The sequence below is a fragment of the Marmota flaviventris genome, chromosome 3, assembly GCF_047511675.1.
Source record: "Marmota flaviventris isolate mMarFla1 chromosome 3, mMarFla1.hap1, whole genome shotgun sequence".
In the NCBI taxonomy this organism is placed as follows: Eukaryota; Metazoa; Chordata; class Mammalia; order Rodentia; family Sciuridae; genus Marmota; species Marmota flaviventris.
In genome coordinates, this window is record NC_092500.1 from 89,224,331 (window position 1) to 89,246,467 (window position 22,137).

Sequence of the window (22,137 nt, forward strand, 5' to 3'; positions counted from 1 at the left end):
AGAGACTATACATTTTTTTTCTTTTATTTTTTGGTATTGGTGACTGAGACCAGGTGTGCTTTACCACTGAGCTACATCCCAGCCCCTTTTTATCTTTTTTCATTGTGAGACAAGATCTTGCTAAGTTGCTGAGGCTGGCCTCCAACTTGCTATCCTCCTGCCTCAGCCTTTCAAGCAGCTGGGATTAGAGGCATGTGCCACTACACCCAACAAGAAAATACATTTGAAAAAGAAAATATGTTTGAGTTACCCTATAACTAAACCCAAAGCATCTATCCTACTGATATCTAAATGAAAAAAAAAAATCTTTTTCCTTCAAAAGTTAGGTTTTAGGCTCCACAGAATTGAGCCCTGATGGCACTGGAACTTTTGGTGGCAGCTGCCACAGTCTTTGTAGTGTGGATGTGGAAAATATTCTACCCAGTTCCCTAAGAGAAAGCATAGGTGATGCCAAGGGTTGTGGCACCAGCAGCCATAGTCCCTAAGCCATGAGGTGAGCCACAAAATTGGAAGAGGCCTTTTCCCCAGGTTCCATAGGATGAGCCCAGGTAGTGCTAGGGTGTATGGCACTGGTAATCATGGCCTTAAGGTTTTAACCATCCCTGAGTTTTATGAGGTGATTATATATGGTGCTGGGGCTTGTTGCACTGTTAGATGCTTTTATGGAGCTGTAGACCAGATGATACCTCCTCCAGGTCTTGGGGGACAAAGTGGTACCAGGGCAGCAGCAGCTGTGATCCAAAGTCTGTTGGCTATGGAGGAAATGTTTTCTAGGACTCCTGGGGCATGTGTGGTTAACTTTTGGGCTTGTGGCACTGGTATTCACACTCATAGAAGTATATGATATCAGGGTGATCATCCCTAGATCCCACAGGTAGTGCTGGGGCTTATAACTTTGGTATCTGCAGTCCAGGAGTTACAGAGCACTTTAAACATGATTAGATAATGGCCCAAGCTCTATGAGGAGGCAAGGCATTTTCACATATAGTACATATCAGTCACAGTACAAATGAATCAATACCCTTTTCAAGGTGGAAAGGATGCTATTTACCATCAAATTACTGAATAGTTTTCTCCAATGTACTGTGCTGGGGCTCAGAGTTGGTCTCTCTTCCTGAATAATTGGGTAAATATCATGACACTAGCTGGATTAGCTTTGGTTTGTAGGAATCTTTTCTATTTCTCCTGGTCACCTCCATGACTCCTCATAATTAGTCTGTTTTATGTGCTCAATATATCAGCTCTAGGGCAATCCCACTGAGTAATACCAACTGGTTGGATCATTTTGTTTATTTTTGTTAGTGCTTCTTACATAGTAGATGCTCCCTTGTAGACATTACCATGCCATTCAAAGATATTCATGTTAATGTATGAATTCCTATAAAACCATCCACTTGTTTCAGACCTCCTCTTAAAAGTCTCTAAACAGTGCCACTTCCCGTGAACTTGCATATATTTGGACTATTTCCCTTTTCATGTAAAGTAAGATGACCATGTGTACCTTCTGAAGCTCTGGTAACTGGGAAGGTTGCCTGCCATCATTCTTTCAGACCACCACAGAGTGGGGCTGTTGAGGAACAGCAGTTTACTTTTGTCTTGTACCTTTGTATTAAACTTGCCCATCTATGAACCAAGCTCAGTCTTTTTCTGCCTCCTCTATTAGCGGATGTTAATGAAATTTGCTGATGCTATAGATGTGATCTGAGGGAGAGATGCAGATAACAACCTTGTTGGGTGACTTGGAGTCTGGCCTACCGATGCTGCTTATGTGTGCCCTCAACCCATTTGTGCCTAGTCCTGAATATATTACTTCTCCTTATGATATGTAAGGCCTACACACTCTATGACGTGGAGAGTCTGAAAGAACCTATAACATTGTGGGCATCTCTGGCCACATGGTCACTTTATGTACCCTGATCTGTGCTCCATCTATTCCATGGCCTAGTAGCTGCATACTGTATTGCCCTTACATGTCTAAGGATCTCTATTGTGATTCTTATACTGTGCCATAACCTTCATATACTGTCTTTTCCTTTCATAGATATCTCTGTGAATGTATTCTCTTTTTCCTCTTACATAAATATGAATAACTTCTGATTCTTTTTTTCACTGATAAGGGTAGAAATTAATAAAATTTACAGGTCAAGGTGGTATAACATGTATGTGAAGGCATGCTACTCTCTCCTAGAAAAGATATCACATCTAGTACAACAACTGCAAAGGGGGATAGATTGAGTTTGTAGTAATATACTATCATCTTTCAGGGTTTGTCTATTTATTTCAGGGATCAGAGTGGTGCATTAAATCGAGGGTAGTAAAGTAATACTGCATCTTTTGGTTTATAACAGTAGCATTAATCTCTGATGCTTTGTATATATATCACTATGATAGTTCTAACCATGCAAGCTAAGGAACAAATGTGGAGTTCTACCATCTACCAAGAATGGCCATTCTAATTATTGGGAAGCAAAGAATGATCGTGTGTATGTATGAACCTAGTGGACCCACTTTGAGCCACACCTAGAAAAGGACGTTTACTATATGCCCACTTGTGGCTGCGGACTAACAGGGTGCTCTAATTACTAATATGGTTTCCAGGTATCAGTTCCACTCAGAGCCTGTGTACCAGTCTTTGATATATTTGGGTATAAGATTTTCCCTACTACATATACCCTAGAATATGGCCATACAGCTAGCTTTGTGCAAGGAGTGGAGGAAATCACATATACTTGTTAAGACGTCATCTTCCCTTCCTTTAGGGGACATAGTCCTTCCTTCAGTCAGTAATTTCCAATATGAAAAATGTTTCATACTGGGAAATTAAAGGTATTGCAACATTTTATTAGGGGTAAGGTTCTCAGCCTACTGGCAATGTATCCTTGATGTTTATTGATTGTGTGGATTGAGTAATAACTTTGTTAGGGACCAATCTATCTTGCACCTAAAGGTGTCATGAACTGTTAACTATATTCATGACTTTCTGCAGTTCAGATCCTATTGGTTGCTACCCTAACTGCTATGGTTTGAATATGTTTTGTCCCTTCCAAAACCCATGTGGAAATTTAATCATCGTTATGAGATTTAAGAGATGAGTCCAGGTGACCCTTTAGAGGTGATTCTGAGGACTCTGCCGTCATGAATGGATTAATTCATTCATTTGATTAATGGGTAAATGGGTTATGTCAAGAGTGGTTCTGCTATAAAAACCAGTTTGGCTAGGTTTCTTTTGCCATCCCTATCTCTTGCCATGTGGTGCCCTGTGTTGACTTAGGACTCTGGCAGGAAGAAGAAGATTACTAGGTTTGAGCCTTTGCCCTTGGACCAAAACCATGAGCCTATTTTCTTTATAACTTACCCAGTCTGTGATATTTTATTATTAGGAACAACAACAACAAAAAAATGGACTAAGACACTAACCTTGATGTTTATTATAATAACTGTACCCATTTTACTTATATTCAAGTATTATCAAACTGGCCTCTACTGTTTTGCAGTCTTATTGCCCCCTTTGCTCTCAGAGAGCCCTGTTCTGAAGTAGCATCTCTTAATGGTATCCATGGCCGACCAAGAGCTTGGGTCATTGAGATTCTCAACAGTGGTCACCAGTAAATTCCATATTTCTTTCAGAAAAGGACTATCCTCTGGACTGAGTCTCTTATGACACAGATGGTGGGGTTCTGGCTTATGTAATATATCAGGGAAACATATATAAATATTTTTACAGTATTGGTCGGGGGAATTTCTTTTTAATGACAGAAGATTCCACAGTCTTGTCTAATTATATGATGTGTTAGAAATTTTTAGGAATGATGCACTAGAAGAACTATTTGCTTAGTCTGAATAAGTTTCACACCCTTATGGGTTAATTATTCAAACCCTGGTATTGCCTTTCTGAGCACTCTTGCGCTCTTGTATTTCATTGACTTTCACTGGCACTCTAAATAAATAGACTGTAAATGTGGCTGTTCAGTGGCCTTGGAACCTCAAGAAGCTATTTCCCATCTGGTATCTTCCAACAGGAAACCGTTGAGTATTTTCTCTTTGACAGTACTGATATAATTATCTAATTCTTTAATCTTTTTAATGAACCAACTTTTCACCTGTATTATATTACTCATCACTTTACCCTCCCTGTGATTTTAATATCACTTCCTTAATTCTTCCTTCTTTTCTGTATTCAAACTTGACTTCATAGTCCATAATTTCAGTTTTATACCTACTGGCCTCATATATAGGTACCTTTACTTCATTACCCCATTGCTGAATATATATAGCTAACCCCAAATTCTATGTAAACACAAAAATCTACTTATTTCCTTCTTTTTTACTGTCTATTGATTATTTCTATCATAAATTACATAATGATATTGATAAACGTCTTTATAAATTTATGTTCTCCAATCTTGTCCAGTCTAGCAGTCAATGCTATTCACCAGTTCCTTTACTCTCTTCCATTCAACTTCTTATTTTAATCTTCATGATGACTATTTTAAATTTTTTCATTCTAATTAAGTCTGTTAGCTAACCTACTGCAATAAAACAAAACAAAGAAACCCAAAGCAAAGAAACAAAACAGTAGCAACAAAAAAGTACAAAAGGAGTTTTCATTGCTATAGTTTAGAGAACACAGGAACTGGCCAGAGGACAGAGTGCTCAGAACAGATACACATGGTCAAATCCCAAGGCAATGCCTCGCCTGTCAACCAGTACTATTGGCAAAATGCCAGGGGCCATTCCAAGTCAGCTGTGGCTCCCAGCAGTTTATATCCCATTGAATAAAAAAAAAAAAAACCCATGAATCCATACTGAAATAAATGTATAAGTATTTTAAAGCTCAATCAAAATAAAAGTTACCAAAATAATATGTGTCTAAAGAAGCAGATCAAATAAATAGAACTCTTTCTAAAAGCTCTTATTTTAACAAAGTTCATTTCTGGATAGGAGTGTTATATAATATGAAAAGGCCTAAAGACAGATAAGCAAGTAGGCAGAAAATGAAGATATAGTCTGGCTAAAAATCATGAACTTCAGTAAAAATCATGAGATTCAGTAATTTTGGTTTCTAGTCAAAACTTTGTGTGCATGTAATTGTTTTACTAAATATTCTTCATGCATGTGTACTACAAAATGGATGTTTTCCTATTTGCTAAATGAGAACATTACCAAGTCAATATTTAGCAAACCCTTTAGACCTATGAACTCTTCAATGACTTGTCAACCCAAAAGGATTGGATATATTCACCAAATTGATTGATTTTTTACCCATGAACTTTGTGCCATTGAGGTCATTCAAGGTAGAAAACTGTGAGTTCATGTTTTGGAGTAATTTCCAAAGGAACACAGAATTGAGTTCCCAGAGTCCAAATGAAAAATATGAGATAATATCGTTGCTAAGTCTTCTTGAATATTTTATAATCAGTGATGGAAAAGATCCTGGAATCACAATATAATCAATAGTACCTGCATATCCATCATGTCTTCTTCAGTAAACCCAGTTTATTCAAAGTTCTTAAACAAACAACAAAAACAAAAACAAAAACAAAAAAAAATGTTTGTATACTAACAGAAAGGGAAATAATAACAAGTATGACCTGAATGGAAATTTTCCTGATGCTTTTGAGTTTAATAATGTATCAAAACATCCCCAAACTGTGGCAGTCATGAAATAGCTGAACATTGAAACATTTATCCTCTTTGTAAACCACAGTGGTGCCCTGGTAGCCCTTTCTATTTGATAATGGTGCTTTATCAATTGAGACATTACTGTCCTGGAGTTTAACCCATGATGATAGTGTTTTTCAATGTTGCATATACACCTACCTATGTGTCAAGAAACCCCAACATGAAGAAAGGACAGCAGTATGAAAAGCAAAATGAATTTTCCTAATAGAGTTATAGATATATACTCTGGGTATCTTATTTCAAAGTAGAATGTAACATGGCAATTATATTTGAGCCCAGTGTTTGTTTCAAAATTACACTGGAGTGCTCACTGTATAAATATCCTCAAGAGGATAGGTATCTATTCTTCTGGAATAATAACAGAGATTCATTAATTGAATATATGCAGAAGGTGTGCTAAGTGTGAAGGTTCAAGTTTTTATCACAATGGCAATCCATTACCTTACTAATCTAATTGTGGAAACCTAAGACAGAAAGCACATTTACCATTATTCTATATTTGTTGATTATATCAACAAATTCAGAGAATAGTATCTCTCCTTTTCTTTCCTGGGTCCTATATAATAATTGTTACAATCTCATGTTATAATCCATGCTTTACAAAGGTGACTATTCCAGAGAAGTTCTAGAACTTCCATGATCTTAAAAATGATATTCTACTTCCATTCCAAGAACAATTGGATTTTATTCCAGTATCAAATTCTTCATGTTTGATGATTCTTCTATACCCCCCCCCAAAAAAAAAAAAATCTAAACCGTTCAACAGGAACAAAGCCTAGTTTGTTCTCATTTTTAGTGACTCTTTTTGCACATATTTTTCAAATAAGCAAAATGTGAAATTCAATCTCCATCACTAACTGGAATCAGGGATTAGTCACGTCAGATACTATAATCCTAACCCTATCTGAAACCTCAGCTGGATAAACTCTATGATTTAAGATGAGAAATGGATGTTTTCAAATCCTTCAGTAACTAAAATGTAGTGATAATGAAAGAAATAATTCAGTCTTGATGATGAATGAATACCTACTTATTAAGTACTGCTGACTTATATTTTAAAATCAGTCTTTGAAATTTTTTTAAAAGTTAAACTTGAAAAGCAAAACCAGAAATTCTTGCAAGAAGCATAAGTTAATTTTTTTTACAGAGATTTAGATGACTTTAAGTAATAGAGGTGCACATTTATAAATCACCTGCTATGTACATGTTCTTGCCTTGTCTGCTATTATGTGAAGAGATAGTAAGTGCCATATATAATCAGTTCTCAGTGCAAGAAGAAATAACCATAAACTGGGATTATTTAGTTTTGCAAATGTTCTAAGGTGCTCTGAAAGAAATATCTCAGTAGCCCAAGAAAATAGGGGCTTGATGGGATGAAAAGTTTATGTCTATAAAGCCCTGAAAATGAATTACAGTAGATGGGGTAGAGAGAGAAGATGGGAGGGGAGGGGAGGGGGGATAGTAGAGGATAGGAAAGGTAGCAGAATACAACAGTCACTAGAATGGCAATATGTAAAAACGTGGATGTGTAACCGATGTGAGTCTGCAATCTGTAAACGGGGTAAAAATGGGAGTTCATAACCCACTTGAATCAAATGTATGAAATATGATATGTCAAGAGCTTTGTAATGTTTTGAACAACCAAAAAAAATCACAAAGTAATAGAGGAAATATCATGAACCAAATAATAATGTAAATAAAAGATATCAAAAATTAAAAAAAAATAAAAAAATATAAATCCCTGAAAAGAAAGGTCAATGAAGTCTCTTCCCATCCAGATTCAGTGTCTCTATGTTTCTGCAACTGGATGCCAGAGTCCTTTGTCATGCTGATGACCTACAAATGCATTACTCTAATCTCTGCCCACTGAACACATCTACCTGAATGTGACCTATAGGTACTTCACACTCATCACCTCAGAGATTGAATTTGCTTTTTTTCCCATAGTGCTATTCTTCCTTCTGTATTCTCTATCTCAATTACTTTTACCAACAAGATAGAAACCTAGGAATCATTATTATTTCCTTTTTCTTCTTCATTCTGTATATTACTGTTTCCAAAGATTGTTGTTAATTATAAATATTGATAAAATTTTAAAGTTTGTTTAAAAATAGATATTCTAACTAAAATGTTTTATTTTAGATCAATATGTAAGAAATTATGAAGTTTATTTTAGTATGATATTAGGTATTATGAAGACTTTTTTGTTTTTTGTGTCATATTATTTAATATGTGCTATACACTCATTTTAAATTAATGTTATGAGAAAAAGTATGACCTGAGAGGAAATAAATTAAAAAATGACTTTATGTTGAATTAGACCTTGGAAAGTCATATATTAAAGTGTAGATTAGAGTTTATTATGTTAAATTGTTAAAATCTAAGAAAACTGATTTGATGATTTTGGAATTTTTACACTTAAATACTTTTATAATTTTATTTTATTTTTATTTTTTGAGAGAAAGAGAGAGAGAGAGAGAGAGAAAGAGAATCTTTTTTTTTTTTTTTTTGTAGGTGGACACAACACAATGTCTTTATTTTTATGTGGTGTTGAGAATCGAACCTGGGTCCCGCCCATGCTAGGTCCCGAGTACGAGTGCTCTACAGCTGAGCCACAATCCCAGCCCCTTTTATAATTTTAAAAATAAACTTTTGTAATATTTAAGTTTTCTTTAAAATTGAGAAAATAAGAAATTGGTTTTATATCATTATTTGTAGACATTTCTTTGAATATAAAAAAGTCCATTTGGGAAAATCTTCCAGCTATTATTTATTTTCAAAAGTTGTTTTTGGAACCATAAAATGAGGTACTAGATAGAAATTACAAATAAAAGTATGAAATTACTGATCACATAAAAGTAATCTCAAAGGAAGCTCATAACACTATGATTCCTATTCTCCTCATTAGGTTATACTTTAACATTGGTGTTCTCTATGCTTCCTGTCTTTACCTAATGATCCACTAGAAGTAAAAATAAAACAGCATATGACCACAAATAAAAATTTATAGTTGTCTAATGACCCAAACCACTATGCTGACAAATGGTATTCAGCTGAGTGGTAGACAGAGAGGTGAGTTATACATACACTCTGATTAAATCTAGTCCCTGAACATCTCACTTGATATTTATTTATAACTCCAAATGATTCCCTTTGAAAAACTTAAACAATTAACTTATTTACCAGTCCCAAAGTAGAAATCTGAATTGATATTATTCTGACATTTAAACATATGCAGCCAGTTGGGAAGATCCAAATAGTAGGTGCCTCCTAGCTCTTAACATCCAGTGGCTTCCATCAGGAAGGTTACAGCTGCCTTAAGCAAGGGATTTACTGAATTAAGTCATTAGAGAAGGAAGAGGAGAACTGACAAGTTCCTCGTGAAAGTGAAATAATTAGAGAAACATGAAAAAAAAAACCCTCAAAAGTAGTTAAGAATAGCATTAGCATAGATCAGAAGTGTGCTGTATTGTTGTTATATGTTTAAGGATTCAGTTCAAATGATGCTAATTCTTTTTCCCTTTGTATTTTTTAACTGGAAGAAATGATCCTTATAGAAAACAACACAGGAATTATTAAAGGAAAAACAAAACAAGATCAATCATAATCCCATTCAGAGAGAAACATTTTTAAGATTCTGGATCTGGTACTCCTGTGTTTGGCTTAGGTCCTCAATACACACACATACCTGTAGAGAGGAGATTAGGAATAAATAATAACAACAACAACAATAATAATATGATCATTATACTTTACTCTTTTTCTCCTTCCACCATAGAAACATTTTTATGTAACTTTTTTGTACCATTTTTTATGTACCATAAAACATTTTTATGGTATTTTTATGTACCATTTTTAAGTCTGTTAAAACATTCCTATAAAGCACTTAGAGGTAACCAAGAACATGTATGTAACATCAACTTGGTTTTCTTTGAACACTTTCCTTACATACGTAACTTAAATAATAAAACCATAAATACCTTGCTGGATAAAGATTTGGTGACTATGGCTGTGTTTATATGATGCAAAAGTGATTAGTTCATCTTTTCAGGTCAGCTGAAAATCAGTTGATTTGATGACAAAAATTTCATTTTATTTGGTATTACACAGAGATCACTTGTGAAGTGGCAAGCTAGCCAAATAAATAATAGTTAAGTTTTCTGAATATTTTATTACTGAGAATAAAAAGAGTATTGACAACTTAACTTATATTATCTAATGATATGAATAGCTACTGTTTATTGAATGCTGATTGTGTGCTAATTTTATATTATACATTTAATATACCTTATTGAATTCTACTGCAAGGATTAAGGTTGTGTTGGTAATTATTATTCTGGTCTCACATGTATTCTTCCCCATTTTCTGGTCTTCTCTGTATCCCAAGAGACTGACTTCTAAAAACTAAGTTTCCCAGGCTCCCTTGACATCTGACTTCCTGTTAGGTTGTGTTATTGGGAAACGTTTGTGTGACATTGGGATTGTAGACAAGAGAAAGGCACTTGTGGCCTGTGATAGTCTTGAGTTCTCAAGGACTCAAGTTTCTGTAGCTGAGCCCTTTCTTTTTCTGATACAACCTTTGGGTGAGGAGTGACTTTCCAGTGTTATAAATCTCTGAGTTGTCTACTATTCCCAGTTTGGCTTTTTGATAATTTTGACACCTTTGTAACTAGTTTCTGACATTAAATTCCTTTATTACCCATTGTGAGCTCTATATTCCTGTCTGGACATTGAAAAGAAAGATGCTCTCTTCATTTTTATAGGTTTAAGTTACTTGTACAAAATTAAAAACTAATTTTAAAAGAGGCTTTCACACTTATGCCTAATTTCAAAGCCCATTTTTAAATGATTCTGCTGCCTACAAATGACAGCCCAAATGAATCGTTTTCATTAGTCTCCTCTTTCTACTACTTAGCTCAAATTGTCTGTATTATGGCAGTAACTAGCTATTATCATCATTTAATTATCTCTCCCAATAGCTTATGAGAATTCTTAGGAGCAAGCACATGGAATTCATCTTTGTATCCCTAGCGCCTACTGCTGTGTTTGGAATGTAGTAGGGCTTAATAAATATTTGTGGAGTGAATGAATAATAATCACTATCATTGATGGAGTGACTGTTTTATTTTAGCACCACAGTAGGGAGCTGATGTGAATTTTATAACTCGATCTTCATGACACTATTGTAAGGTAGACATAAACATTCTAAAATCACAAATAAAAGAAATAGGCTGAAGGAGTTTATAAACAACTCACTGCTAATCAGGGATTAAACTCAGGTCAACAAAATTCCAATGTCTGACATTCCGACTCTAGCTAGCTACCTCATTATATTCACTAATGTTAATGAAAAAAATACATAAATAAATGGATTAGGAAAAAGTCTAAGCATTTTATTTATTTTTGGATCTTTAGAAACATTGAAATCTTTATAAGAAAAAGTGCAGTATTTACTTGCAGAAAATTAAATGGAAATATTTTTGTATCTAAAATTTTGTGCAGATAACAAGAAGAGAAGATTTGATATCATAATCTGAAGAAATTAAACAGTTCCTATCTCTTTCAGAGAAAAACCAGAGATGACAATAGTTAAAATGGTAAAGACAGATTTTGTTTGGGAACTATTGTAATAACAGAAGAGCAACTTTCATATAGAACTTGTTCCAATTCCGAATACAGCACAGAGCAGTGAGACTTTATAGGCAAGGAGAAGAGTGAGGGTCAGTGGATGGAAAATTACAAAAAGGAAACATAAAGGTATGGGGGGTGCAGATTCTGGTTAAATCAAACCACAGAATTCTTGCTGAAGTAAGGTCAGAGTGATCAGATGTCACCTGGGATGAAGAATTTGATCAGATTTTCAGATAATCAGGTATCAAGTGTGAGGGATTCTCTAAACTGGCTTTAAGATTCTTGCTCTAACTAGAAAACGCAAGGTTGAACAGCATGTAGAGGATTTAAAGGAGTCTGAGTACACTTAGGCGGAAGAGGGTGTTTTGTTATCACAGGGTGGGAAACTGGTTATTTCCATAATTATCTAATCATTCTCTAGAATTGCTAGGTATGGGATATGACATTAATGTTATTCACAACCATTTCTGTTACAGACAGAATTTGGGTTTTAGCTTGATTTCTCTGTTTCATGTTCTATGAATAGGTGTTTTTACTGCTTAATTGATTGCTGATGAAGAATTCTGCTTGTGTTCCAGACTTTGTTTTGCATGGTGAGATCATCTGTATGGATAATATTCTAATGCTAAGTTCAGTTTCTTACTTAGTTTTTCCTAGAGCTGTGCATTATTGGTTCCTCCTCTGAATATAGAAAATAAAATATTACCTACATTTCTGAGGCTGATAGGCAGAAGCCGTCATTTTCGTCTTTAATTTCTGATGAAAATGAACAAATAGAAGTAAAATAATTTGCTAGGCCTCATACAAAAAGTCATTGTTGATTCTACACGTACTTCCTTGGCATGCGCTTGCTTGGTTTGGTATTGGTTGAAATTGTTTCAACTGGATACCACCCAAGAGGCTGTTCTCAGAGAGCTAGAAGCTATTTGAAGATCCTGGAAATATGAGCTTTTCATAAGGTTTTTGCTGGTGTGATTATCTTTTTTTTCCCAGAGAAAGGATCATCTCCTAAGCCTTCTTCATGTATGTACTTTGCCATGATAAAGTCTTTATTTCTTTAATTCAGTAGTAAAGAATAAGATGAAATTAAATGCATGTATTTCCCCAGCTGGTTTCTAATATTATAAACTATGTCAATATAGAGCATAAATGAGCTGTATTCATTTTTAAAAAATGTATTCTCTTATTATTGAGAAATTTCATTAGGGGTTGGCAATCAAAGGGTGTCAAAAATCCCAGAGTGTTGCTGTTCATTGGGATTAGAGTCAGTCATACAAGATAGAAAAAGTTCCAGAGAGTGGCTGTTTAACAATTCATATACACATAGTCAACAATTCTGTACTGTGTCTTTAAAATTTTGTAAGAGAGCACATTTTCTGTTTTGTGTGTGTCTGTGTATGTGTGCATGTATGTTTGTGTAACTACAATACAACAAACAAAACAAAACAACTTAAAGTTGTAACTGGCTACCAGAAGAAATTCAAGCACATTTGCTTGAGGGGGTATTACCTGTTCCATTACTTGGTTCTATTACTTGTTTCCATTTGTATGCTGAAGAGTTAGAGAAATAAAATGATTATCCACTTAATTAAACTTCAGCAAGTTGTTTTTGTTAACAGTGATGATTGATGAGGATTTGTCAGTGATACTCTGTGATCTTGGGAGCAGGAGTCACCATGTAAACAACACTGTGCTAACAAAAGGGGCCTATTCACATGGCTGGATCTTGCTCTACATGCCTTCCTGATTTAGGGTCAAAGTGCTCAACGGTGCCTGTGACATTAAGTATTGGATTTCATGAATTCTGGGTTGAATAAATGAAATAGATTTTGTTCATTTATTTTCCTCCAGGAAAACATTTAAAATGTATTTGAAAGGATGAAATGTTTTCATGATACAAGCTGGAAAATTAGAGAAAGTTTAGGGTTAATTTATTTACATTGAATTATTTCCATGTGTTTAACCTTATTACCTCTTATACCAGTCCAATTATTCACAAAACTTTTCTCAATACCATAAAAGCATTTTAAAACAAGTCTTCAAGGTATGGTGACAAAACCTGTTCTAGATGGTAAGGTAGTAACATAATTTATGAAAGGAATTACAAAATTCCCTATGTGAGGATTTTCTGGGCACCAAATCCAGCTTCTGTGCCCCCTAGCTACAATATGAAAAATAGATATTTAGAATAGTCATGGCTTTAGCCATTTAAAAAAGAGAAGACAACTTTGACATGGAAAAGGAATAAATTCTCTCATTGTTTGATAGAGTGACTAAATTGGGTTCAAATATTGTCAAGAAGGGATAGAAGGCAAAAAATCAGGGAAGAGAGATTAGATTCTAAATGCACAAGAAGAGATGGGGAAAGTTGACAGGCTTCTGATTAAACCATTTTTGGTATATGATTAAATCACATCAGTTTCTACTCTGATGAAAATTATCCCTTTCTATCAGTTTTTTTCAATACCAGTGTTGCATTACATTAAGGTAATGCAAAATTTGAAGTTTTTTTGTGATTTTTGAAATTTCAGCATGGTTTCATTTTTATGACCTAGAGAATTTCTATAATTTTCATCTATAACCTATGTTTGTTTTATTTTACCATTTCCAAACCAAACAAGCTGTAATACATCATACACTGATTTTATTTAAATTTTATTTTCCTAATAAAAGTATAAGTTCCTAGGGATCTGGGTCCAAGTGCCTTCCCCAAAGACTTAGACTTCTCCAACTAGTTTATGTTCTCCATAGGACATCTTTCCTGTCTTGTTCACTGCTAAATTCCAGTGCTTTAATCTGGAGGGTATGAGAAGAGAGAGCTAAGCTTGTACATAATTGCTTAGTGGTGATTGTTTTAATGTGTATATTTGGGATTCAGCAAATTTAGAGAGGGACAGCACTTGTTAAAGTTAGTACCATTCAGAATCACTGATTAGATGAATATCATTTAAAGGATATTTAATATATTAATGCTGGGGATACTGTTAAGATATTGTACTTGTATCTTGAAAACAATTGCTAGAATAAATATTATCAAAGTAAAATATTTTCCTTTTGGTGCAAAATATTGTCCTTCTTTCTAGACACCAAATAAATAAAATCTTTGAGAAGAAGTTATTACAAACTAATAGAATTTAAGTCCTCTTCCTTTATTACATATAAAAATATATGCCTAGCTGGTGGTGATGGTGCATGCCTGTAAACCCAGCTACTCTGCAGGCTCAGGCAGCAAAATCATAAAGGCAGGTTAGGGAGATCTTGTCTCAAAATAAGAAATAAAAAGGGCTGAGGATGTAGCTATGTGGTAGAGTACCCCTGGATTCAATCCCTAGTCCTGAAAAACAATCTGTGCCTATATATTATGTATACATGTAGATATCTATTACATATATATCATATGTATAATGTTATTCATATGTATATCTCTCACACACACACCCTTCCATTTATTTTTCATCTCTATTATACTTTACATCTTCAATTGGAATTGTAGGTTTCTTTCTCAGATTGTAGAATTATTTGTTATTTTTGCTGAGGCTATTTCTATGATTAAAATTCCTTGTCTCCCCAGGTTTCTGTGAATCAACAGTGCCCCAAAAAGCATTTCTCTTCCTGAGACACCAGGGAGGTCTTGAAATGCAAAGAACTTGAGGAGGAAGCCTGGCCAAGTAAAGATTTGTGAGCCTTTGTGTGCTTGCTGAAGCAGATTTTTGGCACTAAACAAACCAAAGTGTTTGTATTATTAAAAGCAGCACTTTTCAAGTGAGTCCAGGGAGATCACTTTGGTCCATTTGTTTTGGCTAAAGAAGAGAAAAGCTATAATTTAACCACATAGTCATTATTTGCAAGGGGATGATAATGAATTATGCAAATAAATAGTGATTATGGTTAAAGTAATTTTTTCAATAGAAATTTAAAACTGTCTCTTCTCTAATCCCATTATTTACTAGATCTGAATCAAAAACTTCCTAGATATTTGTTTAATACAGTAGATTCCATATATGTTGTTCAAATTCAATGCTTTTTCAAAAGAATGATGATATGATTTTGTCAGTAATTTAATAGGTTTCTGTTTTCTTATAAAGATAGAACTGAGACATATCAAGATAAAACATAAATATCTTGGAATAATCAGAAGAGCAACATGGGAGAAACTGAGAAAAGGATTGAAACCCACAGAATAAAATGTCTTTCCAAAGTGAAGGTATGGATTTTTTTGGCATATATATATGTATATATACATATACATATATGTATATATGTGTGTATATATATACATACATATATGTATATATATGTGTGTGTATATATATATATACATACATACATACATATATATATGTAAAGTGTTTTTCTTAAACTTAGTCCTTGTAAAACTGCTTATATCTACATGAGATGATCTAACATTAATGTCATATTGCGTTATCTATTGATAATTTCTTGCTTTAAAGAAGTTGGTTTTGTAACCAAGAGTATGTCTAAATAAAATTACTGATATTGGCAATTTAATCAGGAATGATTTTGAGGGACTTTAATAAATAAGGACAGGATTTTAAAAACTTTGAGGCACACATTATATTTTTCCAGGAATTATTCTCTGGAATAAGACACGAATACTAATATAATGCTCACCTTTCAGGGGTTTCTCTCCCAGAGAAGTATGTGGGGTTAGTATTAGAAAATAGTTCATTGGACAGAAATGCTTTGTTAGTATGCTAAGATTACTTCACAATGACCCAGTAAAACAAATGTTTTCTTCAAGCTTTGGCATTATAACAATCATTGTCTACAAGAAAAATACTGGTTTTGTTAGTTGTTCTGATGGTTTTGACTATTTTAGAGCAAATTCTTTCTTTTAAGCTCCAAAAGTGTCTTATATTCATTATATTTATTTTCAACCTGGGGATTTGAGCATTTGTCTTAATTCCACAGCTAGTGCCTGTTGAGAGTGGTTTCCTAAGAAACTGGCACTCATTTTCCTATCAAAAGCTCATTTTCCCATTACACATGTGTGGGTCAAATCTGTGTATGTACACAACAGTGGAAAGTTATAATATAGATCTAGAAAACTACTTTTGCCTGAAATGCCATGTTAACTATAAAAAATCCTCTTAAAGTATTCTTCAATTCTCATGATCTTCTGTAATTGCCTAGTTAAAAATAAGAATCTAAGTCTGAATTCTCTAGGTTCCTATCTGTGTCCAGATACTATTTTCTGAATAACATTGTGTGACTTATTTAACCTCTTTGTGCTTAATTTTTCACATCTGAAAAGTATAATAACAATCATCCTATTTTGTAGGAGTTTTTTTAGATGCTAGGAAAAATTATGAATATTTCAAATATTTATTATTACTAGAATTTGTGCAGAAAAGTTGTCAGGCATATTTATAAACAATAGGTCTTAAATTTTATTTTTTATTACTTTGGAGTTTAGCAAGATTATATACTGATGTGAATGTTATGGCAAGATATTGCAACCACAAGTTTAGCAAGTAAAAATGAGAGGCAACTTCTTAATAATCCATTGGACTTCTCTACTTTTTTGAATTTTGAAATATTCTCATTAAGCAAAATTCTTTAGGAAGCATCAGAGGACTGTCTTTAACAAATTTGCTTCAAACTTTAGAACATAATTGTTAAAAGTTAGTAGGAATATATATATATGAACTAGCTGTGTATACAGGTTAACATTAGACTTAGAATGCCACTACCACTGGCTTATTTCACTCTGTGAATAGAATCAATTTAGTGAATTCATTTAATAGTTTTGAGGAAAGAACACTGGGATCATTATCCTTCTAGTTTTCTTTCTTAAAATGGTAAGTAGAAAAAAATATTTTCCCAAGTCAGATTTGTACTTGATTTGGTAAAACCTTGATTTTCTATATGAGACCTGAATTATAAAGTCATGTGAAAGTTGTATAGTCTCAGTAATATGATCTGCAAAGGCTTATAGTGAGAAGAGAGAAGTTCCATGAATGATATTTAATATTAAAACTTAAATAGCTGGAGACATAGCTACAGTATTTTGCAGCTATATAATAGTTGCAGTTTATGCTATGCTTGATATTAAAATTTCCCAGGTCTTTTTCATAAAAATTTCTATTCAGATTTCAGTAGACTAATGGGTACAGATAACCTTTGGCTTAGGTGTATGCTGTGATCTGAATGTCTGTGATCCTTAAATTCATATGCTGAGATCCCACCCCCAAGGTGATAATGCTAAGAAGTAAGGCCTTCAGGAGATAATTAAGTCACAGGGGTGGAACCCTAATGAGTGAAATCAGGCCACTTTAAAAAGAGAACTTCAAGGGACCTCTTGTTCCTTCTACCATGTAAAGACATAATGAAAAGACAGCTGTCCTTCAATCAGTAAGTGGGTTTACCAGACATCAGACTTTCAAGTGCCTTGATCTTGGAATTCCTAGCCTCTGTATTTCTGTGAGAAATAAAGTTTTAGAGTTCATAAGCCACCCAGTTTATGGTATTTTGTTATTACACCTGAAATGGATTAAGACAATGTGTTTGACTCCATTAGATTTCGTTTTATTTTTAGTTCATACTGACTGTTTATTCAGGTTGTTTTTGATCTGTCATTAATTCAATAAACATGTCTTAGGTGCTTACACTAGCCACTTACTAGGCATAAATTACACAAAAGCAAGTAAAATGTGGCTCTTATTTCTGAATTATTCACAGTACAATGAGGGAAGAATCCAAACACATAGATAAAATGGACTGTGATAGGGGCTGTAATAGAGGTAGGCATACAATTGGAGCACTGGGAATAATATTTCTTGGGAGAACATGCATGGCAGAAAGAGTAGAAAATACAAACTAAAGTTTGAATGTGTTAGCCAAAGAGAAAACTAAGTAGATAGAGTCTATCAGGTAAGCAGAGATTTAGGTATGTGTGGGAGGAGGGAATTTGTGGAAGAAAAGAGAGATTAATGGTAACAAATAATTTGGAGACATCAAATAAGCCAATGATTGGCTATTCAATTGTCTATTGGATTTTGAACTTAGGAAGTTGTTTCTGATTTTTTAATGTAATACCTTCAGAATACGCCAGACTATATAGCAGACTGTAAGCTGAATGAAGGATAAATAATGTATGCAATGAATATATATTATTCTTCTAAACATCTACCATCAGGCATGAGGGAATATATTGTTTTCAAAAGACACAGAAGTATCTTGAATGCATTATTAAGTTACAGCGGGGAGAGAGGCAGTAAGAAGTGAGAGGAGAGGGAGCGATAATTAATGACTCATTTCAGAAATGGGAAAAATACACTTAAGAGCATGGATGAAGGGATGTTATTTTATAGGAGAAAGAATACTTATTCTAGAACTAGATGAAAATTATAAGGGATAGGGATAGAGCTAACTTTTCCAATGAAGTTGCTGATAATCATTTTCTGCTCATGGAAGAGTACGTGACTGGGTTAGAGACTGAAAAAAAGAATAAAGTTGTAAGTAATTTTGAAGGGAATGCATGAGACAGCCCACAAACTATGGGTCGGCTCAAGATTGGGTGTGTGGAGTAAGGATTTTAGGTATTTGAAAATGATGGCTAAAGTAGGTTAAAATGAAGTCTGAGATGGAAATATCATCAGGAAGTAACTTTCAATATGGGCAAGGAAAAAGTCTTATGGCATGTGACTGGAAACCACCATTCAGACTGACATAAATATTCCATATTCTGTTGATTCTGATGCAGGAATTAATCTTCCTAACTATACTAGTACCCAATATGCTTCTGTTTTCAAATCCTTGCTAAAAGATGTCTTTTTTTAATGTAATAAACCTATCAGAAATTTAGTTTTTTACATTTTAAATAAAATTGTACTAGCTCTGTTGATCACAGTGGTTCTAATTTTGAAGTTTTCCTTGATGTTATATGAAAGGCATCAACCCTCCTCCCTACCTCTCTAGGCACGGGGACACATGCCTGTAATCCCAGTAATTAGTGAGGCTAAGGCAGGAAGATGGCAGGTTTGAGGCCAGCCTCGGCAACTTGGTGAGACACTGTCTGAAAATAAGGTAGAAAAGGGCTGGAAATATAGCTCAGTGGTAGAGCACTTCCCTAGTGTGTGTGAGGCCTTGGGTTTGATCCCCAATACTGAAAAGCAAAAAGGCATCAACATCACTGCTTTTTGGAATTAATTATGTAGCAGATATGATTGATTCAGATGTAGAAATTTGTAGTATGCATATTTATTTATCATAATAAGAACCTGTTCAATTTAAAGACATATTTACATATAGTTTGTAATGAAAATATTACTTTGTAAATTTAGTACCAGTAAGTAGAAATCTGACATCATATAATCTGCATGTTACTTTGAATAAGAGACTACAAAAGTTCCTAAATCTGACAGGAGGTTTTGCATAAACCCAGCTGTTGGAGTTATGAGTTGCTGAGAAGAACACTCATACAACACATCAGGAAAAATTAATTTATTTCTCACAGGCAGGTAGTAAAGATAAACAGAAGCCTGGGATCTGTAGTGAGTTGGTCCCTCAACACCCAGAAAACCACCCAGAGAAGATGGAGTCTCATCTCTGCATAGGCCTACCTTTTTTCCACAGCTGAGGGACCCCAAAAGTGCTTGACCTTGGGTTTATATATCATGGGCAACATTTTGTTTGCTGAGCTCAAATATTATAGAACATCCTGTGCTGGGGAAAATGAAGGCATACTTTAGATTGTCCTGGACATTTCCTATTTACTGAGATTGCAATAATTCTGCCCAGAAATTTCAAGCAAGAGAGGAGGAAGAGCTGGATTGGTCAAGGTCATCTGGGAACTTGTCCTCCTGCAGAGAGAACTTGAACAGATTTGCTACATCAACAGTGTCTTTGTTTGATTCTGTATTCCTTATTTTCATAAATATATGTATTCATTTGTACCATAGATAGCATTGTAGTGCTTAAGATGTTTGAATCAACCGCTGTGTGTTAGAATAACTAGTTGTTTCTCTGTATGTATAAGGTATGCCTATAAAATAATGAGACTATAACTACCTACAAAATTCAGTGCTGTTAGTCATTTAGTCCCACTTTGAATTTTTAGAGAGAAAACATGTCATGACAGACCAGAAGAACAGACCAGATTTTAAAGTTTCTTGCAAGCTCACGGGTTACTTAAGTTGGAGATAATCTAATGGCAGAGGACTTTTTCCCAATAGATGATGAAAATATAATTTGATAATAAAGTTTTCTTATTTGTTTCTTTCTAGATGTTTTTGTTGGCATTAACTTGTGCATATGTATCCAAAACACTATCTGGATCTTATATGAATTCCATGCTCACACAAATAGAGAGACAATTCAATATCCCGACATCTCTAGTTGGATTTATTAATGGGAGCTTTGAAATTGGTAATGAATTATTTTTGCATTACTTGTGTTTATATTTTGTTTTATCTATTAGCTGTTCTGAATTTTATTCTCTTTATTTACTGTTTTAAGCCATTTAATCTAACTGAATTACATGTTTTCTAAAACTGATTGAATAGCCTGGCTAAACTTATGATATGCTTACAAACAATCCATTTAAATATTACCTCAAATTAATACCTAAATATTGCCACATATCGCACCACTATCTTTTTTATCCTAATAGTTTCTTGGCTATCTGGCATGAGTAACAGAGTATTTATATTTAAATCTATCATTTGACAGCCCTGAGTGAAACAAGGTTGTCATCTTTGAATTTAGCATGTATTGTGGGAGACCAAAGGAATTTGTTTTTCAAAGGAAAACACAAATATTTTTCTTTTCCTTTTATGCCAGGGAGGTTGACAATTCTCCTTTCTATGTTCAGAAAGAAGAAGAAACTAGTTTCCTGTCTCTCTCTGAATTTATTTTAGAAACATCCCATGGGGAAGAATGAAGTTTACTTTTAGGTTCTAATTTTTGGAGTAACTGGGAATTTGTGAGAACAAAGATGAGGGAGGAAAAGATTTCTGTAAACAATGCTACATAGAAATAGTGATGCTACTCCTTTGCAGTTTTATAATAGCTTCTACTTCTTTCAAGATAAAAATTGCCTTTTATAGATTTAACCAAAATGTGAAGAAAAACCAGGGTTGAGGAGAAACAAAACTGAAACCTGGGATGACTGATCAGATCTTACTCTGATTCTCCTGTGTCCTGGCAATAAAGTTAGAACTACCTCAGATCTTACTCTGACTCTCCTAACTCCTGGAAATAGAGTTAGAACTAACTCCTGCATAGATTTCTGGCATAGACTCCTTGCATAGACTCAGCTCACAGGCTAGTGGAGGGCATAGGTGCAAAATAATAATTTTGAATGCAATAAATATTGTTCATAAATGCATGCACGATCCTATAGAAACAGGAAAGGGGACACAACCTCCTTTGGGAAAGACAGGCTTTTGAAAGATGAGTAAAAGTTTTCCAGGTGAAGAAATGGTATTAGGTAAATGTGAAGGGAGTTCCAATAGAAGCAGCAGCACAAGGGTGAAACAGCACAGTAGCTTGTGTGGGGAGAAATCTTCAGCCCTGTATTGTTGGGTAGTCAAGCTTGAGGTGGAAATTGTTAGGATGTGAACCTGGAGAAGTAGGTAGGGTGTATAAGGGTAAGAAATGGGCAGAGACTTGTGGAATTGTTATGGAGTATATTTTTTAGTCTCGGGGTGAGGGAGAGAGTCAATAAAGATCGGAAAGGGTGTTGTTGGTCTTCTTCTGTGCTAAGCACCTCTTTGGTAATCTGTTGCCGTATGACCTCAGAATAATGTAATTTCATAAAACAAAAAACTATAGCAGTAGAAAGGAAGCCAAATATATTGA

The 22,137-nt window shown here is 34.3% G+C and overlaps 1 protein-coding gene and 1 pseudogene across 1 annotated transcript in view; both read left to right on the plus strand.

The window, feature by feature from the left end:
- The first annotated feature begins 5,785 nt into the window (after positions 1-5,785).
- LOC114091623 (carboxypeptidase M-like) lies at positions 5,786-6,508 on the plus strand (annotated as a pseudogene).
- An 8,478-nt stretch (positions 6,509-14,986) lies between these two features.
- The window catches only part of Slco1a2 (solute carrier organic anion transporter family member 1A2), a 65,908-nt gene continuing 58,757 nt past the window's right edge, over positions 14,987-22,137 (plus strand). Inside the window, exons 1-3 of the mRNA XM_027934244.2 lie at positions 14,987-15,075; positions 15,399-15,517; positions 20,562-20,703. Of these exons, the coding sequence (XP_027790045.2) occupies positions 15,458-15,517; positions 20,562-20,703 (202 nt within the window). The 5' untranslated portion in view covers positions 14,987-15,075; positions 15,399-15,457. The remainder of the gene's footprint in view (positions 15,076-15,398; positions 15,518-20,561; positions 20,704-22,137) is intronic.